The following is a 26,660-nucleotide window of genomic DNA, read 5'->3' as shown; positions in this document are numbered from 1 at the left end:
ATGTCATTGATTAAACACAACCACTGAAAATTTATTTAAGCTGTTTCAAATGATGTGACAAAACCAATATAAGCCAGTTCACTGTTGTATCATGGATGTCCTGCAAAAGCCTGCAATGTAAATGTTTACATCAGTAAACATGTCAGTCCCATCAAAATGGCAATCCGCGTGTCATTGTTCATGAACGAGACAGTCAAAGTGTTTAGCCATGTTGTCAATATAGCAAGTGTACACAATTATATGTGTCAGTATTTTTTATGTAAACTGTGGATGAATTTACATTTTCACCTTTTTTACTGTAAACAAATTACACACATTGTGATTTTGAAAAAAATTCAGTACAAATAAAACATAAAAAAAATAGAAAGGTTCACTTTAAAGGTCATTTTTTGGTAAAATCCAAATTTCAAGATTCACTTGACAGGAATTTATCAATTCAGTTCACATTTACAAAAAAAAACAAAACATAGAAAACATGCTTCATGCTTACAGGAACAGATGGTCAACAATTTTGCATGACAAGCATTGCACGATGAACTAATTCCTAAATGTTTTGAGGTGTAAGACTATTCAACAGAAACCAGTATAATGTATTTTCATCAAAGCATTTACAATTTGTCCAGTCAATGAGAATTAAACTGTAAAAATGTACTTCTCCGTGAGAACTAGCCTATATGTTTTGAACTATGTGTTTTCTATTTTTTTTTTTTTTTTGTGTAGTGTAGTCACTATTTGATAGTCACTTTGTTTATGAATTGAGAGCAGTGTTTGATTTTGAACACAAGTAAAACGGTTTTGGGGCGAAAGTTTCATTTTGCTAGAGGAGTCAGAGGTATTCCAAATAGTGCTTGAAGAAGAGGTTTTGTGTTTGATGTTTTCAGAAATTGGAGCAAGGTTTCAGTGTTTTAGCAATTGAGAAAAACTGTAATGTACATATTGCAATGTTTCTTTCTTTTAGCTTAAATTAGAGACCCAGTTATGAAATAATTGTAGTTTTCTGGTGTGACTGCTACAGTAGTTTAACAGGCCTTCTGAGACCCTCAGAAAAAAAAATGTGTTGACAATATACAATTTTTATGCATACATCTTGAAGTGGAACAGGGCAAATATTTATTTATTTACAATTATTTATCTAATTATTTTCTATTTTTAAGATTAAAATTCATACTACAATTGCATTCATGTGAACCTCTTACTTTTGCTATTTTAGTTAAACTGTACCTTAGTTTGAATTGTGGCTATATCATTACTTTACCTTTTTAAACTCTAAACGTTAAGTATGAGTACACAATCTGCTGCAAAATGCGTTCCAGTGGCATTTACACGATACTATATTTCTTTTATAATTAAATTTAGTTGAACATTATGTAACGTGTATATGCAGATTTATATAGTGCAGTAGTTTGTCTTATCCAAGTAGGCGGCTCTGAAACATGACGTTTCAGCAAAGGGAGTGGAGGCATTTTCTTTGGTGACGTCGCATATACCGGCTGTTTGACTCGGAAACAGCGAGTACACAAAATGACCGACAGTGACCTCAAATAAGATGTTGGAGGGCCGTCCTTTGTCTTCATCTCTTCACTGAACATAAGCATTAATGTAAAAATCTCAAATAACGATTGTCGATTTCAGCGCGCCATCGAAACGTCGAGCGGGAAACGGATTCTTGGTTATCTGTCTATCTTCCGCGCATTCACATTTGCTTACGTTACGTGAATGATGGAAAATGCTGAAACATCAGATGAAAACGGAACGAAGCGTTATACGAACGGTTTAACCAACGGATTTCACACACCAGCGGCCGATAACGAGGATTGTGTTTCTTGCGGGTCTAACATTGGTGGTCTCGGCGGTAGTGACAGTAGCGGTAGCCATAATGGTATTGAAAATTTCCACCATCTTCATCACCAGGATTCACACAACAATGGCTCTACTGCCAAGCGCTGCAGACTCAGAAGACGCGTGGACTCAGGGAGAAAAAACCGACCGCGTAAGTGCAGCCTATATTGTTTTATTAATATCTTAAATTACTTTAGAGAATGATGACAATTATCATAGTAATGCGAAAACGGTATTCTGCGATATTCGTAGCTAACTACATAGCTGCGTATGGCTATTTTATGTAAATAAATATAATTTAGACAACAAGGTTTTAGCGCATTATTTTTTAATAAAGAGCCGGCTATTTGTGGAATAAAAACATTGACCAACACAGATATAAAAAAATGCGCATTGTCACAATCATTTAAGGTTATTTTAATTTAAGGTTATTTCGTTTGCATATTAAAATGTGTGTTTTTTGTAGCATTAGCAAGGCATCAACTGTGTTTCATATTAGGGTTTTATTCATATTTCCTTTCAAGAACGCGAAAGGTGGGATTTTTTTGTGTCACTAAGTCCCGGAAGTATCTCCACATTTATTTTACAATTCCTTTGTTTTACTTCACTTTTCAGCTAGATTGTGTTAAAGAGGCTGTCATTCGGCAAAGGAAACGCGTAAACATTTATCGTCTATAACAGATTTAAAAATCCCCGTATTGAGAGGTTGATTTGTTTTGAAAGAAAGGGCTATTTGGTGTTGTGAAATCAATGTGCTGTTCGTTGTGGGGATCTTATTGGCCAGTCAGAATTAGAGGGTGTGACCAACGAACGCCAGATATGACGGACAACCGTGTTTAACCAATGAACGTGACGAATCACAGAAAGGGGAGGGATGTCGTTCAATATGAACGAGCAGCCTGTACAGTTACAGCTGACACGAGAAGTCAATACAGAACACTGACGTGATATTAACACATTCATTCATCTGGCGGAGGATTGTAAATGATATTTATTTATTACAAAATTGGCTTGCTCAGATTCTAAAACTAACTGGCTTGCCAAGTATGAAGCTAATAGTAAAAAAATCAGGTAACTTCTTTTGAAATATTTGTGAGTAAAAAAAAGTATAATCAGTAAACATTTAATATTTAAGATGTGATTCAGTGTTTTTATATTGTTGTTGTTGTTGGATTGTTTACTCTCTGTTTTGTAAGTAAAACACAAACTTTACACTCTTTGCAGAAACAGTATCTAGCTGCACATTCCAGTGCAATATTGACTTTAGAAATTATATTTATTGCATTGCTTTAAATGTTCTTGTTCATAAGACAAAACTTATTGTTGGCTTCGACTGAATGTTACTTTGAAAGAAAGGCTCTACTAAATGTATAAATGTTTAAACCTCATTGGTGTGAACTTCTGTAACCTCACTTTTATGTCAAACAGCTGTAATGTCACTTTGGTCTTGGTGGTTTTAGAGTACTTTGCTCTCTGAGCCTCATGACAAGGAACACACACACCTTTTACCTACATGGACTGCAGTCAGTTATATTATTATTATTACTGGTCTAAGCAAAGACTTGTTTAAGTATTCTATAATCTAAAAAACTGAGTTTTATTACAAGCTGCAAAGACACCGAAATGCGCTACTTCTGAGCTATGCGCAGACTGAGGGTGTGGGATTGAAATTGAAAGGCAAATTTTAGCATTGTTACTATGCCTAAATGGTTTTATTTAGAAGTTACATTTTTGCTATATGTTCATATGAAACAGTACATTTCTGAATAGGCAGCCAATCTCTTAGAAGCTGCTGTTACCATAGCAACAAAAAGCATCATGCGCTAGTATTCAAATCCTAGTATTTAATAACATGCTGCCCTTAAACATCTCACAATCAGGTGACAGGAATTACATTTCTCACACGACGCATAACATACAATTTGACATTTACATTTGAACACTTAGCAGATGCTTTTAATCAAAGTGACTTACAAACAAGATGTGTCTTACAGAATTAAACAGGTTATGCAAGAACAGCAGATTTACAGTATCTAAAATATGTTTTTCCAGCCTTTCCGTGGTTTGGTATGGATATTGGAGGAACCCTGGTAAAGCTGGTTTACTTTGAACCCAAGGACATCACAGCCGAAGAAGAACAGGAGGAAGTCGAGAGCCTGAAGAGCATCCGCCGCTACCTGACCTCCAATGTCGCCTATGGCAATACGGGTATCCGTGATGTACACCTGGAGCTGAAGAACCTCACCATGTGCGGTCGCAAAGGCAACCTGCACTTCATCCGCTTTCCAACGCAAGATATGCACCGCTTCATCCAGATGGGCAGAGACAAGAACTTCTCCAGCCTGCACACCACACTGTGCGCAACGGGTGGGGGCGCATACAAGTTCGAGGAAGACTTTAGAACGGTACTACTTATATTCTTTCTATACATGAAGATAAACCATACTATACATGTTCAATAACAAACATTTATTGTTCTATATAAGTGTATATAGTGTTTTGCTGACATAATGACTGTTCCTGTTAACAGGACAATAAATTGCTATCATCTGATCTCAAAGTTCTGATCATGCATTTTTATGTCTCCCCCAGGTGGCCGCCTTGGAGCTACAGAAGCTGGATGAACTGGACTGTCTCATTCACGGCTTGCTGTACGTTGACTCGGTTGGGTTTAACGGCCTATCAGAGTGTTATTTTTTCAAAAATCCCTCTGACCCTGAAAACTGTGTCAAAAGTCCATGTAGCCTGGAAAACCCTTTTCCTATGTTGCTGGTAAACATTGGATCGGGGGTGAGCATCCTTGCTGTCTATTCCAAGGATGATTACAAGCGGGTCACAGGCACCAGGTAAATGTGTTTTTTAATCAGAAATGCCCCGGCAACATTGTAACTGTAAACCATGACAGTAAAAATTTTAATTCTGGGTAAGAGATTAGTTGTCTTTTAATCAGTGTTATTTTGAAAGCATGGTTAAAGTGTCATTGCATATAAATTTTTTCTGAAAAGAACACAGAAGGATGTCCTGTAATGATTTTTCACATTATTCAGAGTCTCATACAGTCTTATAAACAACTAGATAGAAAAGTTCGTCGGAACAAACTTTATGTTGGCTTGAGAAAGCCTAGTCTGAGAGTAGAGTTTGACAACTTAGCATGAAGCTATCATGATTTAAATTAAAGCTAGCATGATTTAACATGAAGCGAACATGATTTAACATGAAGCTAGCATGATTTAGCATGAAGCTAGCATGAAGCTAGCATAATTTAACATGAGGCTAGCATGATGATATCATGATTAGCATAAAGCTAGCATGATGCTAGCATGATTAGCATGAAGCTAGCATGATGCTAGCATGATTAGCATGATGCTAGCATGATTAGCATGAAGCTAGCATGATGCTAGCATGATTAGCATGATGCTAACATGATTAGCATGAAGCTAGCATGATTAGCATGAAGCTAGCATGATTAGCATGAAGCTAGCATGATGTTAGCATGATTAGCATGAAGCTAGTATGATTAGCATGAAGCTAGCATGATGCTAGCATGATTAGCATGAAGCTAGCATGAAGCTAGCATGAAGTTAGCATGATTAGCATGAAGCTAGCATGATGCTAGCATGATTAGCATGAAGCTAGCATGAAGCTAACATGATGCTAGCATGATTAGCCTGAAGCTAGCATGATGTTAGCATGATTAGCATGATGTTAGCATGATTAGCATGAAGCTAACATGAAGCTAGCATGATTAGGATGAAGCTAGCATGATGTTAGCATGATGCTAGCATGATTAGCATGAAGCTAGCATGAAGCTAGCATGATTAGCATAAAGCTAGCATGATGTTAGCATGAAGCTAACATGATGTTAGCATGATTAGCATGAAGCTAGTATGATAAGCATGAAGCTAGCATGATGCTAGCATAATTAGCATGAAGCTAGCATGATGTTAGCATGATTAGCATGAAGCTAGCATGATGTTAGCATGATTAGCATGAAGTTAGCATGAAGCTAGCATGATTAGCGTGAAGCTAGCATGATTAGCGTGAAGCTAGCATGATTAGCATGAAGCTAGCATGATTAGCATGAAGCTAGCATGATTAGCATGAAGCTAGCATGGTGCTAGCATGATTAGCATGAAGCTAGCATGAAGCTAGCATGATTAGCAGGAAGCTAGCATGATGTTAGCATGAAGCTAGCATGATGTTAGCATGATTAGCATGAAGTTAGCATGATGCTAGCATGATTAGCATGAAGCTAGCATGAAGCTAGCATGATTAGCATGAAGCTAGCATGATGTTAGCATGAAGCTAGCATGAAGCTAGCATGATTAGCAGGAAGCTAGCATGAAGCTAGCATTATTAGCATGAAGCTAGCATGAAGCTAGCATGATGTTAGCATGATTAGCATGAAGCTAGCATGATGTTAGCATGATTAGCATGAAGTTAGCATGATGCTAGCATGATTAGCATGAAGCTAGCATGAAGCTAGCATGATTAGCATGAAGCTAGCATGATGTTAGCATGATTTAGCATGAAGCTAGCATGAAGCTAGCATAATTTAACATGAGGCTAGCATGATGATAGCATGATTAGCATAAAGCTAGCATGATGCTAGCATGATTAGCATGAAGCTAGCATGATGCTAGCATGATTAGCATGATGCTAGCATGATTAGCATGATGCTAACATGATTAGCATGAAGCTAGCATGATTAGCATGAAGCTAGCATGATTAGCATGAAGCTAGCATGATGTTAGCATGATTAGCATGAAGCTAGTATGATTAGCATGAAGCTAGCATGATACTAGCATGATTAGCATGAAGCTAGCATGAAGTTAGCATGATTAGCATGAAGCTAGCATGATGCTAGCATGATTAGCATGAAGCTAGCATGAAGTTAGCATGATTAGCATGAAGCTAGCATGAAGCTAACATGATTAGCATGAAGCTAGCATGATTAGCAGGAAGCTAGCATGAAGTTAGCATGATTAGCATGAAGCTAGCATGAAGCTAGCATGATGTTAGCATGATTAGCATGAAGCTTGCATGATGTTAGCATGATTAGCATGAAGTTAGCATGATGCTAGCATGATTAGCATGAAGCTAGCATGAAGCTAGCATGATTAGCATGAAGCTAGCATGATGCTAGCATGATTAGCATGAAGCTAGGATGATTAGCAGGAAGCTAGCATGAAGCTAACATTTATTGCGTTGCTAGGGTACTAAGTTTGGTTGCTAGGGAGAAAATTGGCATCCCATAATGATCACCCTTCAAGCCACAAGTAAAACGGTCCAACCCCCGTGTCTCTACAATGTTCTGATGCGGAGATATAAGGCTTTGTTTATTCCGTTGCTAGGGTATTAAGTTTGGTTGCTAGGGAGAAAATTGGCATCCCATAATGATCACACTTCAAGCCACAAGTAAAACGGTCCAACCCCTGTGTCTCTACAATGTTCTGATGCGGAGATATAAGGCTTTGTTTATTATGTTGCTAGGGTCTTCATATTTTGTTGCTAGGGGCGTGGCTTAATACCTCAATAAGAATCCTAAGAGACTGATTGGATGCCTGAGTAAAATGAGCCCACCCCTATGTCTCTATGACACTCTGGTGCAAAGATATCCATCTGGGCTTTTTATAATGGTAGTCTATGGGAGATGTTGCTAGGGTACCCAAAATTGTTGCTAGGGGCGTGGCTTAATAGCTCTGGGGTGATCCTAAGAGACTGATTGGATGCTTGAGTAAAATGAGCCCACCCCCATGTCTCTAAGACACTCTAAAGTGAAGATATTCCATCTGGGACGCTTTTATTCCCTTTTATGGGCATGTTTCCTGCCCCATTATAAGTCAATGGGAAATTTTGGGGGCCCCTTACACCCCAGGGGTACAGCTTACACCCCATTGTGAGGTATGTTCTTACACAGCCTGTCAGCCTCCTTAAATGTGGTAAGCCACAAGTTTCTACAAGTTTCTCACTCGCAGCTATGACCTGTCAAAGTTTGTCTCAATGTTAAGTCAATGGAAATTTTGGGGTGTTTCAGCGCCCCCTTTAGGAATTCGGAAGGTCCCATCAGTTAGAAAAGATATAGCAACTCGAGTCAGATCAGACCGAAGGTATGTCCAAAGTTTGATGGCTGTAGCTTGAAAGCTCTAGGACGAGTTAGAGTTAGAAATTTTAGTCTCAGAAGAAAAAGAATAATAATAATAACTAGATAGTAAAGTTTGAAGACAAACTTTATGTTGGCTTGAGAAAGCGTAGCCTGAACGTTTAAAACGGTTTGACATAAGTTTAGTTTAGTAGGCTATCTGGCTGTTAGTATGTTTAAGTATGAAGGTAGCATGATTTACCATGAAGCTAGCATGATGTTAGCATGATTAGCATGAAGCTAGCATGATGCTAGCATGATTTACCATGAAGCTAGCATGATGTTAGCATGATTAGCATGAAGCTAGCATGATGCTAGCATGATTAGCATGAAGCTAGCATGATGCTAGCATGATTAGCATGAAGCTAGCATGATGCTAGCATGATTAGCATGAAGTTAGCATAATGCTAGCATGATTAGCATGAAGCTAGCATGATTAGCATGAAGCTAGTATGATGCTAGCATGATTAGCATGAAGCTAGCATGATGCTAGCCTGATTAGCATGAAGCTAGCATGATGCTAGCATGATTAGCATGAAGCTAGCATGATGTTAGCATGATTAGCATGAAGCTAGCATGAAGCTAGCATGATTAGCATGAAGCTAGCATGATGCTAACATGATTAGCATGAAGCTAGCATGATGCTAGCATGATAAGCATGAAGCTAGCATGATGTTAGCATGATTAGCATGAAGCTAGCATGAAGTTAGCATAATTAGCATGAAGCTAGCATGAAGTTAGCATGATTAGCATGAAGCTAGCATGATGTTAGCATGATTAGCATGAAGCTAGCATGAAGCTAGCATTATTAGCAGGAAGCTAGCATGAAGCTAACATTTATTGCGTTGCTAGGGTACTAAGTTTGGTTGCTAGGGAGAAAATTGGCATCCCATAATGATCACCCTTCAAGCCACAAGTAAAACGGTCCAACCCCCGTGTCTCTACAATGTTCTGATGCGGAGATATAAGGCTTTGTTTATTCCGTTGCTAGGGTACTAAGTTTGGTTGCTAGGGAGAAAATTGGCATCCCATAATGATCACCCTTCAAGCCACAAGTAAAACGGTCCAACCCCCGTGTCTCTACAATGTTTTGATGCGGAGATATAAGGCTTTGTTTATTCCGTTGCTAGGGTACTAAGTTTGGTTGCTAGGGAGAAAATTGGCATCCCATAATGATCACCCTTCAAGCCACAAGTAAAACGGTCCAACCCCCGTGTCTCTACAATGTTCTGATGCGGAGATATAAGGCTTTGTTTATTCCGTTGCTAGGGTACTAAGTTTGGTTGCTAGGGAGAAAATTGGCATCCCATAATGATCACACTTCAAGCCACAAGTAAAACGGTCCAACCCCCGTGTCTCTATGATGTTCTGAAGCGGAGATATAAGGCTTTGTTTATTCCGTTGCTAGGGTACTAAGTTTGGTTGCTAGGGAGAAAATTGGCATCCCATAATGATTACACGTCAAACCACAAGAAAAACGGTCCAACCCCTGTGTCTCTACGATGTTCAGATCCAGAGATATAAGGCTTTGTTTATTATGTTGCTAGGGTCTTCATATTTTGTTGCTAGGGGCGTGGCTTAATACCTCAATAAGAATCCTAAGAGACTGATTGGATGCCTGAGTAAAATGAGCCCACCCCTATGTCTCTATGACACTCTGGTGCAAAGATATCCATCTGGGCTTTTTATAATGGTAGTCTATGGGAGATGTTGCTAGGGTACCCAAAATTGTTGCTAGGGGCGTGGCTTAATAGCTCTGGGGTGATCCTAAGAGACTGATTGGATGCTTGAGTAAAATGAGCCCACCCCCATGTCTCTAAGACCCTCTAAAGTGAAGATATTCCATCTGGGACGCTTTTATTCCCTTTTATGGGCATGTTTCCTGCCCCATTATAAGTCAATGGGAAATTTTGGGGGCCTCTTACACCCCAGGGGTACAGCTTACACCCCATTGTGAGGTATGTTCTTACACAGCCTGTCAGCCTCCTTAAATGTGGTAAGCCACAAGTTTCTACAAGTTTCTCACTCGCAGCTTTGACCCGTCAAAGTTTGTCTCAATGTTAAGTCAATGGAAATTTTGGGGTGTTTCAGCGCCCCGTTTAGGAATTCGGAAGGTCCCATCAGTTAGAAAAGATATAGCACACCTCGTCAGATCAGACCGAAAGTCTGTCCAAAGTTTGATGGCTGTAGCTTGAAAGCTCTAGGACGAGTTAGAGTTAGAAATTTTAGTCTCAGAAGAAAAGAAGAGGGAATAATAATAACTAGATATTAAAGTTTGAAGACAAACTTTATGTTGGCTTGAAAAAGCGTAGCATGAAGCTAGCATGATGCTAGCATGATTAGCATGAAGCTAGCATGATCCTAGCATGATTAGCATGAAGCTAGCATGATGTTAGCATTGATTAGCATGAAGCTAGCATGATGCTAGCATTGATTAGCATGAAGCTAGCATGATGCTAGCATTGATTAGCATGAAGCTAGCATGATGCTAGCATTGATTAGCATGAAGCTAGCATGATTAGCATGAAGCTAGCATGAAGCTAGCATGATTAGCATGAAGCTAGCATGATGTTAGCATGATTAGCATGAAGCTAACATGATGTTAGCATGATTAGCATGAAGCTAGCATGATGCTAGCATGATTAACATGAAGCTAGCATGAAGTTAGCATGATTAGCATGAAGTTACCATGATGTTAGCATGATTAGCATGAAGCTAGCATGATGCTAGCATGATTAGCATAAAGCTAGCATGATGTTAGCATGATTAGCATGAAGCTAGCATGATGTTAGCATTGATTAGCATGAAATTAGCATGAAGCTAACATGATGCTAGCATTGATTAGCATGAAGCTAGCATGAAGCTAGCATGATTAGCATGAAGCTAGCATGAAGCTAGCATGATTAGCATGAAGCTAGCATGAAGCTAGCATGATTAGCATGAAGCTAGCATGACTAGCATGACGTTAGCATGATTAGCATGAAGCTAGCATGATGCTAGCATGACTAGCATGAAGCTAGCTAGCATGCTGCTAACATGATTAGCATGAAGCTAGCATGCTGCTAGCATGATTAGCATGAAGTTAGCATGCTGCTAGCATGATTAGCATGAAGCTAGCATAATGCTAGCATGATTAGCATGAAGCTAGCATGATGGTAGCATGATTAGCATGAAGCTAGCATGATGCTAGCATGATTAGCATTAAGCTAGCATGATGCTAGCATGATTAGCATGAAGCTAGCATGATGCTAGCATGATTAGCATGAAGCTAGCATGATGTTAGCATGATTAGCATGAAGCTAGCATGATTCTTGCATGATTAGCATGAAGCTACCATGATGTTAGCATGATTAGCATGAAGCTAGCATGATGCTAGTATGATTAGCATGAAACTAGCATGAGGCTAGCATGATTAGCATGAAGAAAACATGAGGTTAGCATGATTAGCATAAAGCTAGCATGATTTAACGTGAAGCTAGCATGATTAGCATGATGCTAGCATGATTAGCATGAAGCTAGCACTATTTAGCGTGAAGCTAACAAGATTTAACATGAAGCTAGCATGATTTAGCATGAAGTTAGCAAGCTATATTATGAAATTAGCATAAAGCTAGCATGAAACTAGCATGAAGCTAGTATGACTTAGCATGGAGCTAGCATGAAGCTAACATGACCCGAAGACCCAGCCCCCATGTCTCTATGATGTTCAGATCCAAAGATATAAGGCTTTGTTTATTATGTTGCTAGGGTGCTCATATTTTGTTGCTAGGGGCGTGGCTTAACACCTCAATAAGAATCCTATTAAGACTGATTGGATGCCTGAGTAAAATGAGCCCACCCCTATGTCTCTATGACACTCTGGTGCAAAGATATCCATCTGGGCTTTTTATAATGGTAGTCTATGGGAGATGTTGCTAGGGTACCCAAAATTGTTGCTAGGGGCGTGGCTAAATAGCTTTGGGGCGATCCTAAGAGACTGATTGGATGACTGAGTAAAATGAGCCCACCCCCATGTCTCTACGACACTCTAAAGTAAAGATATTCCATCTGGGACGCTTTTATTCCCTTATATGGGCATGTTTCCTGCCCCATTATAAGTCAATGGGAAATTTTGGGGGCCTCTTACACCCCAGGGGTACAGCTTACACCCCATTGTGATGTATGTTCTTACAGAGCCTGTCAGCCACCTTAAATGTGGTAAGCCACAAGTTTCTACAAGTTTCTCACTCACAGCTATGACTCGTCAAAGTTTGTCTCAATGTTAAGTCAATGGAAATTTTGGGGTGTTCGAGCCCCCCGTTTAGGAATTCGGAAGGTCCCATCAGTTAGAAAAGATATAGCACACTAAGTCAGACCAGTCTGAAGGTCTGTGGAAAATTTGGTGCATGTAGCTTGAAAGCTCTAGGACGAGTTAGTGTCAGAAATTTTGGGAGGAGAAGAAAGAATAATAACTAGATATTAAAGTTTGAAGACAAACTTTATGTTGGCTTGAAAAAGCGTAGCTTGAACGTTTAAAACGGTTTGACAGAAGTTTAGTTTAGTAGGCTATCTGGCTGTTAGAATGTTTAAGTATGAAGGTAGCATGATTAGCATGAAGTTAGCCTGATGTTAGCATGATTAACATGAAGCTAACATGATGCTAGCATGATTAGCATGAAGCTAGCATGAAGCTAGCATGATGCTAGCATGATTAGCATGAAGCTAGCATGATGTTAGCATGATTAGCATGAAGCTAGCATGATGCTAGCATGATTAGCATGATGCTAGCATGAAGCTAGCATGATGCTAGCATGATTAGCATGAAGCTAGCATGATGCTAACATGATTAGCATGAAGCTAGCATGATGTTAGCATGATTAGCATGAAGCTAGCATGATGCTAGCATGATTAGCATGATGTTAGCATGATTAGCATGAAGCTAGCATGATGCTAGCATGATTAGCATGAAGCTAGCATGATGTTAGCATGAAGCTAGCATAATGCTAGCATGATTAGCATGAAGCTAGCATGATGTTAGCATGAAGTTAGCATGAAGTTAGCATGAAGCTAGCATGATGTTAGCATGATTAGCATGAAGCTAGCATGATGCTAGCATGATTAGCATGAAGCTAGCATGATGTTAGCATGATTAGCATGAAGCTAGCATGATGCTAGCATGATTAGCATGATGCTAGCATGAAGCTAGCATGATGCTAGCATGATTAGCATGAAGCTAGCATGATGCTAGCATGATCAGCATGAAGCTAGCATGATGCTAACATGATCAGCATGAAGCTAGCATGATGCTAGCATGATTAGCATGAAGCTAGCATGATGCTAGCATGATTAGCATGAAGCTAGCATGATGTTAGCATGATTAGCATGAAGCTAGCATGATGTTAGCATGATCAGCATGAAGCTAGCATGATGTTAACATGATTAGCATGAAGCTAGCATGATGCTAGCATGATTAGCATGAAGCTAGCATGATGCTAGCATGATTAGCATGAAGCTAGCATGATGTTAGCATGATTAGCATGAAGCTAGCATGATGTTAGCATGATTAGCATGAAGCTAGCATGATGTTAGCATGATCAGCATGAAGCTAGCATGATGTTAACATGATCAGCATGAAGCTAGCATGATGCTAGCATGAAGCTAGCATGATGTTAGCATGATTAGCATGAAGCTAGCATGATGTTAGCATGATTAGCATGAAGCTAGCATGATGTTAGCATGATCAGCATGAAGCTAGCATGATGTTAACATGATCAGCATGAAGCTAGCATGATGCTAGCATGAAGCTAGCATGATGCTAGCATGATTAGCATGAAGCTAGCATGATGCTAGCATGATTAGCATGAAGCTAGCATGATGCTAGCATGATTAGCATGAAGCTAGCATGATGTTAGCATGATTAGCATGAAGCTAGCATGATGTTAGCATGATTAGCATGAAGCTAGCATGATGCTAGCATGATTAGCATGAAGCTAGCATGATGCTAGCATGATTAGCATTAAGCTAGCATGATGCTAGCATGATTAGCATGAAGCTAACATGATGCTAGCATGATTAGCATGAAGCTAGCATGGTGCTAGGATGATTAGCATGAAGCTACTATGATGCTAGCATGATTCGCATGAAGCTAACATGATGTTAGCATGATAAGCATGAAGCTAGCATGATGCTAACATGATTAGCACGAAGCTAGCATGATTAGCATGAAGCTAGCATGATTAGCATGAAGCTAGCATGAAGTTAGCATGATTAGCATGAAGCTAGCATGATGCTAGCATGATTAGCATGAAGCTAGCATAATGTTAGCATGATTAGCTAACATTAATATGATTAGCACGAAGCTAGCATGATTAGCATGAAGCTAGCATGATTAGCATGAAGCTAGCATGAAGTTAGCAGGATTAGCATGAAGCTAGCATGATTAGCATGAAGCTAGCATGATGCTAGCATGATTAGCATGAAGCTAGCATGATGCTAGCATGATTAGCACGAAGCTAGCATGATACTAGCATGATTAACACGAAGCTAGCATGATTCTAGCACGATTAGCATGAAGCTAGCATGATGTTAGCATGAAGCTAGCATGAAGCTAGCATGAGGCTAGCATAATTAGCATGAAGTAAGCATAGGTTAGCATGATTAACATGAAGCTAACATGATTTAACGTGAAGTTAACATGATTATCCTGATGCTAGCATGATTAGCATGATGCTAGCATGATTAGCATGAAGCTAGCACTATTTAGTGTGCAGCTAACAAGATTTAACATGAAGTTAGCATGATTTAGCATGAAGTTAGCAAGATTTATCATGAAATTAGCATAAAGCTAGCATGAAACTAGCATGAAGCTAGTATGACATAGCATGGAGCTAGCATGACGCTAACATGACCCAAATACCCAACCCCCATGTCTCTATGATGTTCAGATCCAGAGATATAAGGCTTTGTTTATTATGTTGCTAGGGTGTTCATATTTGGTTGCTAGGGGCGTGGCTTAATACCTCAATAAGAATCCTAAGAGACTGATTGGATGCCTGAGTAAAATGAGCCCACCCCTATGTCTCTATGACACTCTGGTGCAAAGATATGCATCTGGGCTTTTTACAATGGTAGTCTATGGGAGATGTTGCTAGGGTACCCAAAATTGTTGCTAGGGGCGTGGCTTAATAGCTCTGTGGTGATCCTAAGAGACTGATTGGATGACTGAGTAAAATGAGCCCAACCCCATGTCTCTGCGACACTCTAAAGTGAAGATATTCCATCTGGGACGTTTTTATTCCCTTTTATGGGCATGTTTCCTGCCCCATTATAAGTCAATGGGAAATTTTGGGGGCCTCTTACACCCCAGGGGTACAGCTTACACCCCATTGTGAGGTATGTTCTTACACAGCCTGTCAGCCTCCTTAAATATGATAAGCCACAAGTTTCTACAAGTTTCTCACTCACAGCTATGACCCGTCAAAGTTTGTCTCCATGTTAAGTCAATGGAAATTTTGGGGTGTTCGAGCCCCCCGTTTAGGAATTTGGAAGGTCCCATCAGTTAGAAAAGATATAGCACACTAAGTCAGACCAGTCTGAAGGTCTGTGGAAAATTTGGTGCATGTAGCTTGAAAGCCCTAGGACGAGTTAGTGTTTATAATTTGGGGTAGAATAATAAGATATAAGTTTAATAGCAATAACAATATATTGGCTTTTTCAAAGCCAACATAATAATAAGTTTAAAAGCAATAACAGTATGTTGGCTTTTTCAAGCCAACATAATAATAAGTTTAAGTGCAACAACAGTATGTTGGCTTTCTCAAGCCAACATAATAAAGATAGTAAAGTTTGAAGACAAACTTTATGTTGGCTTGAGAAAGCGTAGCCTGAACGTTTAAAACGGTTTGACATAAGTTTAGTTTAGTAGGCTATCTGGCTGTTAGTATGTTTAAGTATGAAGGTAGCATGATTTACCATGAAGCTAGCATGATGTTAGCATGATTAGCATGAAGCTAGCATGATGCTAGCATGATTTACCATGAAGCTAGCATGATATTAGCATGATTAGCATGAAGCTAGCATGATGCTAGCATGATTAGCATGAAGCTAGCATGATGCTAGCATGATAAGCATGAAGCTAGCATGATGCTAGCATGATTAGCATGAAGCTAGCATAATGCTAGCATGATTAGCATGAAGCTAGCATGATTAGCATGAAGCTAGCATGATTAGCATGAAGCTAGTATGATGCTAGCATGATTAGCATGAAGCTAGCATGATGCTAGCCTGATTAGCATGAAGCTAGCATGATGCTAGCATGATTAGCATGAAGCTAGCATGATGTTAGCATGATTAGCATGAAGCTAGCATGAAGCTAGCATGATTAGCATGAAGCTAGCATGATGCTAACATGATTAGCATGAAGCTAGCATGATGCTAGCATGATAAGCATGAAGCTAGCATGATGTTAGCATGATTAGCATGAAGCTAGCATGAAGTTAGCATAATTAGCATGAAGCTAGCATGAAGTTAGCATGATTAGCATGAAGCTAGCATGATGTTAGCATGATTAACATGAAGCTAGCATGAAGCTAGCATTATTAGCAGGAAGCTAGCATGAAGCTAACATTTATTGCGTTGCTAGGGTACTAAGTTTGGTTGCTAGGGAGAAAATTGGCATCCCATAATGATCACCCTTCAAGCCACAAGTAAAACGGTCCAACCCCCGTGTCTCTACAATGTTCTGATGCGGAGATATAAGGCTTTGTTTATTCCGTTGCTAGGGTACTAAGTTTGGTTGCTAGGGAGAAAATTGGCATCCCATAATGATCACCCTTCAAGCCACAAGTAAAACGGTCCAACCCCCGTGTCTCTACAATGTTCTGATGCGGAGATATAAGGCTTTGTTTATTCCGTTGCTAGGGTACTAAGTTTGGTTGCTAGGGAGAAAATTGGCATCCCATAATGATCACCCTTCAAGCCACAAGTAAAACGGTCCAACCCCCGTGTCTCTACAATGTTCTGATGCGGAGATATAAGGCTTTGTTTATTCCGTTGCTAGGGTACTAAGTTTGGTTGCTAGGGAGAAAATTGGCATCCCATAATGATCACACTTCAAGCCACAAGTAAAACGGTCCAACCCCCGTGTCTCTATGATGTTCTGAAGCGGAGATATAAGGCTTTGTTTATTCCGTTGCTAGGGTACTAAGTTTGGTTGCTAGGGAGAAAATTGGCATCCCATAATGATTACACGTCAAACCACAAGAAAAACGGTCCAACCCCTGTGTCTCTACGATGTTCAGATCCAGAGATATAAGGCTTTGTTTATTATGTTGCTAGGGTCTTCATATTTTGTTGCTAGGGGCGTGGCTTAAAACCTCAATAAGAATCCTAAGAGACTGATTGGATGCCTGAGTAAAATGAGCCCACCCCTATGTCTCTATGACACTCTGGTGCAAAGATATCCATCTGGGCTTTTTATAATGGTAGTCTATGGGAGATGTTGCTAGGGTACCCAAAATTGTTGCTAGGGGCGTGGCTTAATAGCTCTGGGGTGATCCTAAGAGACTGATTGGATGCTTGAGTAAAATGAGCCCACCCCCATGTCTCTAAGACCCTCTAAAGTGAAGATATTCCATCTGGGACGCTTTTATTCCCTTTTATGGGCATGTTTCCTGCCCCATTATAAGTCAATGGGAAATTTTGGGGGCCTCTTACACCCCAGGGGTACAGCTTACACCCCATTGTGAGGTATGTTCTTACACAGCCTGTCAGCCTCCTTAAATGTGGTAAGCCACAAGTTTCTACAAGTTTCTCACTCGCAGCTTTGACCCGTCAAAGTTTGTCTCAATGTTAAGTCAATGGAAATTTTGGGGTGTTTCAGCGCCCCGTTTAGGAATTCGGAAGGTCCCATCAGTTAGAAAAGATATAGCACACCTCGTCAGATCAGACCGAAAGTCTGTCCAAAGTTTGATGGCTGTAGCTTGAAAGCTCTAGGACGAGTTAGAGTTAGAAATTTTAGTCTCAGAAGAAAAGAAGAGGGAATAATAATAAGTTTAAGTGCAACAACAGTATGTTGGCTTTCTCAAGCCAACATAATAATAATAATAAGTTTAAGTGCAACAACAGTATGTTGGCTTTCTCAAGCCAACATAATAAGAGTACATGTGCAAAGATTCTTGATAAACTCCCACTATTGTTTTCCACAGCAAAAATAATATCATATATGTTTAATACAGCAGGGTTTGCAAACCCCTTTGCAATTTCCATAAAAATGCCACATTATAAAAACATGATCTCTACTGATCCTGATGCAAAGCAACATTTCTTAAATGACACAAATTCCTCCCATCTGATGTGCATCAGTTTAGGAGGTGGTACTTTTCTCGGCCTTTGCTGCTTACTGACTGGCTGCGAGACGTTTGAGGAGGCTTTGGAGATGGCAACTAAAGGAGACAGCACAAATGTGGACAAACTGGTGAAGGACATTTATGGGGGCGATTACGAACGCTTTGGACTCCAGGGCTCTGCCGTTGCATCCAGGTACAAACAAATTGCAGGTTGTTTGCTTGGGTTAAACGGTGATGATGTTTTTGTGATAAATAAATCTATATTTTTTCCATTTCACTTGAATCCTTTAGTTTCTGTCATATGATGAGCAAGGAGAAACGTGACAGTATAAGTAAAGAAGACCTGGCCAGGGCCACTCTTGTCACCATCACTAACAACATCGGCTCCATCGCGCGCATGTGTGCAGTGAATGAGGTTTGAAAACGGTTTCCCTTTATAAGTAACACTTGTCGCACATAATTCGCATTCATTTTGTAATGTGCCTGTTAGAACAAACAGTATCAAAACAGTGTCTGGAATGATGAGAATGGGAATAAACTCTGTGTGCTGTGAGCTTCTTTACAGTGTTGCCTTGTGGCATGGAGATCAAGCAGCATTGTACAGGGCTATCACAGCACACTGAACAGCCACAAGATGAACTCTACGTTAAACTTAAAAAAAAAAACTTTGTTTTGATTTAATTTGTTTATATTAAGAGGAATTGTGTGAATGGTCATGGAGTTTTCTCTGTACTTTGCCTATTTTATTGTTTCATTAGCCAGGCCCCTTATAAAAATTATGGATTTTTTTTACTTTAGTTAAATCATGGTTACCACAAATTAACTATGGTTTTACTAATTGTAATCAATATTCCAGAAAAACCCCACTAACAATTATAAAATCATGGTTAATTTTGTGATGATAAAACTTCAGTCTGTAATGTTTGCCTCTCTGTCATCATGCATGTCAGTTTAAATCAATAACACTATGGATTTATTTTTCTGTGGATTAATTTTTAATGACAACCACATTTCCTGCAAAAATTTCACTGCCAACTCATCTTATAAATCATTTTAAGCTTCTCTTAAGATAAATTAAATAAATTAAGATAAATTAAAATAAGCATAATATCTCATATGCTAGTATTCCAATATGCATATAGCAATGGTGTGCGGTAACTGAATAACTTTCAGGCGTCAACAAAGTTCTGTATAATCAAACTTTTAGGTTGATACAGACAGCAGAGAAACTGGTGAAAGAGAGCAAGTGTTGTTTTCTATAAGAATAAAAAAAACAACAATGTGTAACATGTTTGCTGGTTATTAATTTTCAGAATCATTTTCTAATGTAATTTAAATAAAATAAAAAAACTTAAAGCATTATGTTGTTTTTTAAAAATCATCTCATATAAAGCTTGTTTTCAATATTAAAAAACACTTTGTCATTTTTGTCTTTTTTAGAAAATTGATAGAGTGGTTTTTGTTGGGAATTTTCTTCGAATAAACACAGTATCTACTAAGCTGCTAGCCTATGCCATGGACTTCTGGTCTGATGGACAACTGAAAGCCCTTTTCTTAGAACATGAAGTAAGTCTTTCTTTTATATTTCTAGAGTTTTGTCATGTTTGTCCATTTAAGACATAGATACTGTAATGTTCCTGTTGTCAAACTATATAATAGCCAAGCAAATTGACCAGTATTTGGCATTTTTACATTAGCATTATTACTGATCTGGCTGATAAACATTTGTGGCTACAGCTATGGCCAAGATCTTGTGAAAATTCGCCAGAAGAGCGCTGTCTTCATCCTAATTCTTCCCCTAAACCCAACATCTCATGAAATTTGGCCATAGCTGTATGCCCTTGAACCCTGGGGCACGTTCAATCTCACACCGGTGCGCAACGTTTTGCTACGATTTCCGGGTTGAACGACATGTTTCCTGGAAACGGTGTGCAACGGAATGCAACAGGTTTTAGAAGCGTTTTCTCTTGTTTGGTGGGTGTGTCAGAAATGTCGGTCCAATCAGCGGCAAGATGTATAAAACCACGCGATAGTAAAGAGACAGCTCGCTCAATGGGTTCAAGTTGGAATGTTGTCTTTCATTCTGGACAGCAAGGTCAGTGACTGAAACATTGAGGGTATTTTACAGTAATAAACACACATTTATAACGATTTCATCAGGCTTTAGAGACATTTAAAAAAGAACACAAAGAATGGCCTCTCAGCTACCGTAGTTGCAACTCTTGCGTCATCACAACAGGGTGTACAATGCATCACCGTTTCAGTTTAATAAACGTTGTGCAATGTTTTGTCGGGGCTGAACGCAGCCCTGGTGAACTGAAACAGTAGCTCCCCCCTTTGTAAGTTTCAAAATCTACACTTTAAAAACAAACGGTGCTAAATAATAGCAATAATAATGGTTTTTGGCTCGTAATCATAGAGGAACCATTTTTAGTGCTATATAGCACCTATGAAGCACCAATGAAGAACCATACGGGGGTCATATAGCACAACATATGGTTCTAAATAACACTATATGGTTCTATACTGGTGCTACACAGTTACTTCAACTATGCTAAATGGCACTTAAAATACTCTTTTTTTTTTTTTCCATTAGCTTTTGGATTAAAAAAAATGGTTATGGTACACATTTTGTCCATCAAGAATCTTCACAAATTAACACACCTTTTATGAATTTTTAAGTCTAAATGCATTTACAAAAGCAAACCTTAGGTTATAAGTGAACTACACCATGGTCAACAAGCTTGCAAAACATTTAAAAACATGTTCTCTGATTTTGCCCATGTTGTATTGTTTTTGAGATTTTCATGCGTGATGACGTTTAAAGTTCCTGTCATCCTTTGTAGTCCCATGTAGGAACTTGTTTTTAAGACATTTAACCAAAACCCCATTCAAAAGAAGCCATTGACTTCGGTTAGGGTGGCCATTCGTGCCAGTTCCGCCGGACACGTCCCGAACATGTTTTCGGGTGCATCCTCCCGAAGTCGCGTTGGTTGACCGCATACGTCAGGAGTGGGGAACCCTGGGTCCTGGAGGGCCACTGTCCTGCAGAGTTTACTTCCAACCCTAATCAAACACACCTGAATTTCATTTCCAAGTAATCCTGAAGACGTTAATTAGATTTTTCAGGTGTGTTTAATTAGGGTTGGAACTAAACTCTGCAGGACAGTGGCCCTTCAGGACCAGGGTTCCCCACCCCTGGCATACGTCATCAAGGTGTAATATTTCGGGTTTTATTTCCGAAAAGTTACATTTCAAGGTATGTATTTTAACTAAAATGTGAGGACTTGATGATGTATGCGGTCGAGCAACGCGACTTCCGGAGAACGCACCCAAAAACAGTGTCCTGCGGAACTGGCACGAATGGCCACCCTAACTTCGGTACAAAATGCTAACTGCTAGGGTTTTTCCTACCAAAATATGTCATTCCTCTCTATAATACTTCATACCGTCATACTACTATCATTCAATAGATGCTATCATACTGGATAAACTAACCATGTGCATAAATTAAATGCACTTTTTGTTTTTCCGCAGGGTTATTTTGGAGCTGTTGGTGCCTTCCTAGAGCTGCTGAAGATGACTGAAGACTCCTGAGACACTGGACATCCCAACTGTCAAACCAGAAGCTGCTGTAAGATTTCAGGAAAGCCTATCCTCTAATAAAAAAGCCATGTAATAATGATCGAATTCCTCTTCAGAGCGTCAACACCGCTGCCCTTCTATTACCAAGCCATTTCTGATGGAAAAAGGTGTCACGAGAACAGAGCAGTTTGTCTAACAGTGCAATGAGCACCTCAAGCTAAATGTGCCTCATCACTGCTTAAATTCAGCATAGCATCGTCTTTTCCGACGCTGATGATTTGAGAGCAAGATGATTAAGAAAATGAAATGTAATGTTCCTATCCTCCCTCCACTCTTTATTTGTTAGCGTTATGCAAGTAATTGTAACAAATGAAACAGATTTGAAGGTGTGTTGATGTCTATTTGCGGTACAGTCTGCAGTTAAAAATGAAAGTGTACATATTCCTTCAATCTTCTCTAAATCGGTTAAATTTGTTATTGAGGGGTCCTCAATTTATTTTAACTGTTAATTTTGTGTCATCAGATTTATTTAAAAATAACTACATAGGATAAGTAATTTACAAAGAGCTTTCTGCGCTCTAGTTGAGTATTACTGACCGTATGTTCATAATTCTGTACTAATCAGCCTTTTCCAAATGCCAATTGAATTTCAGTAGATTTAACATTATCAAAGATGTCAATATTATTTTAAACAAACATATGAAAGAAATGGACCTATTTTATTTTTGTTGGGCATTTTAGGATTGTTTGATTGTTCAGGACTCAAGTAGTTCCCAAGATGATTTTACCTGGTCTGAACTGACACTAACGGTGCTTGGACCAAATGGTTAGTGTTGACTGGAAAACAGTATGATCCACAGATCTTCGCTCACTACATAAGGATTTTATCTGTGAAATGAAAAGATAAACATTTAGATTTGGTGAATGGGGTTATAATGCCTAATGCTGAGATTTCTCTGATCTGAATGTGTTATTGATTTTTCTTACTTTTTGTATATACACTGTAGTATTTTTTTTTTTTTTTTACATTTGCACAAACCATTATTGAGTCACTTATCATATACATGTCATTGTGCAGTAGCGTCTTAATTTTCATTTGGGCCTGCTAACTTTAATTCCTTGTCAAAAGTCTAGTAAGACTTGTCATTGCCTTCATCCTTTGAACATTTTCAGCTTAACGGCATCATCTGTGAAAATATTTTGCCTTAGCAAGTTTTGTCACATTTTCAGCATTTTTTAATACTTTCTTATCAGTAGTCGGACGCTGGGAGGTTTCGATGTTTCACAGTAGGGCTGGGCGATATGACCCAAAAAATTATCGAGAAAATGTTTTCCATATCAGTCGATATCGATAATTATCATGATAAATAACAAATCTTTACTCCTGTCAAATTTAAAGGCAGATTTTTGCTCCTGAATGAAAATTGTAAAAACCAGACAGTTAATAATGGTTTTGAACTACTTTTTATTCAGAACATGACAAATACAAATACTAAAATCTTGTTTTAATGCATCTGTATTAAATGTAAATCTATTTGTTATGAAATCAACACATTTCTGACACAAAAGCAGCAGACTACTGTCACTTTAAGACCCAAGACAGACTGCTTTAAGTTTCAATATACTGAGTAACAGCTGTTTATGTTCACTTAAACAAAAAAGAAAACTTAGTTCAGTGATCATGCGTGTGTTATACATATACGAGCTATACACGCTGATAAATGGATGTCAAGAGTGTCACGTTGCTGTGGGAGCGCACATACGCAAACACTATATTCACTGCAGTGTTGGATCTGCTGCTTTTCCTCAGTTTCCTGAATTTGTGAATGTCCTGTAAATATACTTTTAAAGCTGTGCGGATGTGTGCGTGCGCAAGGCGGACGCTGAATGAAAGTACAGTATACTGCACCTATTGTGTCTGCTGTGTTTGACGAACCCTGTTTGCGCGTCCAGCATTACACACAAGAAAATGTTTCCGCGCATTTGGATTCCGTGATTCCGTCAGCGTCATCCGCATGGCGAAAATCATAGGTCTCTACTAATAAATTAATAACTTGCCTCATCTTCCACTCCTTCAAGTCTAACTGACACTGTGATTGTAAACCAAGAGCGCGTGCCGCATCCGGAAGTGCTCGCGCAACATTACGCACAGTGCGTAAACATTATCGATCACTTATCGAACTGTCCTTATCGTTTTATCGAAAAAGTTTATATCGGTAAAATTATCGTTATCGAATTATCGCCCAGCAATATTTCACAGTGACATTAAGTTAGGTTGGGTATGACTGTAAAAGCTCCAAATTGTTGTTCAGAACTAGTTAACATCATCTAAAGCTTGAATCTTAAATTCCCCCAAAAAGTAATTATGTTGATTTATTATAATCTGTTTAAATATCTAAAATCCGAAAACAAAAGCACTTCCAAGTAAAACCTGTGTTGACCCCTCTGTCGACATTGGTTTCTGTTGTCACTGGTTGTAAACAATTGTGCACACAGCAATTACATATCCTCATTTCAGTCTTATATTTTTTTAACTTAACCAAGTATATCCAGCTTGCAGTGGTTTACAGTCTTAGGGGCAGTTTCCCGGACAGGGTTTAGATTAATCCAGGACTAAGCCTTAGTTATATTAGGTCATTTAAGTAGTTTTTACAAACAAACCTTACAAAAAACAATACTGGTGTACATCTTTAGACAAAACAATGGCACTGATATATGTTAAGATACGTCAGTGCAAGATATTTTTAAATGAACATGCATTTTAGTCTGGGAATAGGAAAACTGCCCCCTAATCCATTGCACAAGTTTTTCTTTGAATCATTGCGAAGGCAAGCAAGACCAAAACTTTAAAGAGGAAATAATATTTCCACGATGAATAAAATCAGAATGCCATTTTCATTGGATAATTTATTTTTTGTATTAGCATCAGCGTAAGCATGTATATATCAGCTACTGTAGCTCAACAGCTTAGACCTGTGCTGACTTAATGTCTTCTAGCTGCTCTTAACATCTGTAACAGTGAATTAAACGCTCTGCCTTTATTCAACTCGATGCCAATTGGAATTTGCATACGCAAACCGTACAAGCACTTGCTTTTCATGTCTCCCCCATTTTTCTCTTAATACATGTTGTATGTCTTCTGCTCAGTCCTTAGTCCTTATAATTGCCTTATGCAATGGGGTGCCATTTTGACTTTGGATGTCTGGGTTATGCACAATGGCACCCCAACGTCTCTCTGAGCCACTAAAGTAACTTCCATGTGTTACGGGGTGCCTTTAACTGATGGAAACAAGGCTTTATCTCTGTATCCTCTCCTCTGTAGTTCCTAATGCTAAATCCAGATGTCTCTGTATACATTCATTTTGAGGGTTGTTTTTTATATTGGAAAATGCCCCAGTAGACAGAATGCATGTGCTGGTACGTTGTATTTTAACTGAGCCAATGCAAAGCATGTAAGCGACTTTTATGTGTCATTCCCCTGGTTTGAGAAACTTCATCTAAATGCCTTTGAGGTTTATGTAAACCAGCTCAATGTTCGGCTCAAATGTTGTCAGTGCATGTTCAGTCCTCACGTGAATTAAATTGTAATGAACTTAATCTCATTGTTTATACAAGGAGCGCATTCTGTACATTTTTGACAACCCTTTTTTCAGGAAGCATGTTGTAATTTGTAAATGCTAAACTGTCATTTCAGCTAAACTATCAGCTTTTTCCAGAGCTCAATTTAACTTTATTAGTAACTTTAGATGTGATGAGCTAATGATCCAATGACCTCAGTCTTTTGACAGATTTGTCAGATATGTTGTGATCTAAATGAGTGTTTAATTCAAATGTTATTTAACGTCTCTATTTTCAGTGTTCAAGCAAACGTAGAATCCTCAAACAGTATCAGCACACAATTGTAAGTGTGTTTTTATTGATACAACATTTGACGTTAATGTACAAATTTATTTATGCCTCCTAAGGGACAAACCGTTTGCATTACTGGCTCTGAAATCCATGTCACATAGAGATTTTCTATCAGTTTTCATGTATAACACAAACAGCTAATTTCATTTGTCAATAAAACTATTTTGTAAATATCTAATAAATGTGTTAATTATGAAAAATGGTTTATTGTTGAATTCCTCTACACTGAAGCTAAAATTGCTTTTATACACAGAGCTTATTTTTTAATCCATGTGGAAAATGAATGGGCTTTTGCAAGGTAACCAGAATCCTGGTAATCCTGAGTTAGCCTACAAAAAAGTCATTCCTGCAGCACTCTATGGCTGCAAGCGAAACCTTAGGCAGCTGACCTGTTGCCTCATGAGGCAATGACTTTGGAGCATTAAGGCAGCTCTAAGAAACTCAATTGGACAGCCTTCATAGGCAGTGTAATGGAATTCTGTTCGAAATATTAATATAAAGGGCACCTTGGTGATAAAACACAATTGTAAAAATGATAAAAAATAAATAAATTTGTGCTCCAACTGCTTCTTGCCCACCATTTAATTTTTTCGAACTCGACCAATCACATTCCCTATGCACACCTATCTATAGAATTGTGGGGCAGGACAATGAAGGTATCTAAAGAGACAAGAAGTAAACCTAACATTGGATTCAGAAATGCCTTGATGGCTTTGAATGCTGCCTTTAGAGCTTTCGGATTCAGCCTATATCATGCGAGGAAAATCATGGGTGTGGCTTGTGTTTTCCACTGTGTTTTACATAGATATAGAAAAGTAGGCGTTTCATTCAGAAACAGAACTGGCAGCAGACTGACAGTT

At 38.8% G+C, this 26,660-nt stretch overlaps 1 protein-coding gene across 2 annotated transcripts; it reads left to right on the top strand.

Annotated features, from left to right (window-relative positions):
• The first annotated feature begins 1,462 nt into the window (after window positions 1-1,462).
• On the top strand, window positions 1,463-26,099 carry pank1b (pantothenate kinase 1b). 2 transcript variants are annotated; one of them, XM_065242594.2, is made up of 7 exons: window positions 1,463-1,990; window positions 3,892-4,244; window positions 4,432-4,685; window positions 18,323-18,499; window positions 18,598-18,721; window positions 19,747-19,872; window positions 21,844-26,094. In XM_065242594.2, exons 1-7 carry the CDS (start codon window positions 1,717-1,719, stop codon window positions 21,901-21,903), a joined length of 1,368 nt encoding a protein of 455 aa, XP_065098666.1. In that variant the 5' UTR covers window positions 1,463-1,716; the 3' UTR covers window positions 21,904-26,094. The 2 variants fall into 2 exon arrangements, with proteins under 2 accessions (XP_065098666.1, XP_065098667.1); XM_065242595.2 differs by lacking the exon at window positions 1,463-1,990 and adding an exon at window positions 2,754-2,910 and having other exon boundaries at window positions 21,844-26,099.
• Window positions 26,100-26,660: the final 561 nt, after the last annotated feature.

This window comes from Paramisgurnus dabryanus, chromosome 1 (genome assembly GCF_030506205.2).
Source record: "Paramisgurnus dabryanus chromosome 1, PD_genome_1.1, whole genome shotgun sequence".
In the NCBI taxonomy this organism is placed as follows: domain Eukaryota; kingdom Metazoa; phylum Chordata; class Actinopteri; order Cypriniformes; family Cobitidae; genus Paramisgurnus; species Paramisgurnus dabryanus.
This window is presented reverse-complemented; position numbering and strand designations above follow the sequence as displayed.

Coding starts and splice junctions, on each gene's coding strand:
- pank1b (XM_065242594.2), top strand. CDS start 1,717: ATGATGGAAAATGCTGAAACATCAGATGAAAACGGAACGAAGCGTTAT. Junction 4,686..18,322: donor AAGCGGGTCACAGGCACCAG/GTAAATGTGTTT, acceptor GATGTGCATCAG/TTTAGGAGGTGGTACTTTTC. Junction 18,722..19,746: donor GCATGTGTGCAGTGAATGAG/GTTTGAAAACGG, acceptor TGTCTTTTTTAG/AAAATTGATAGAGTGGTTTT.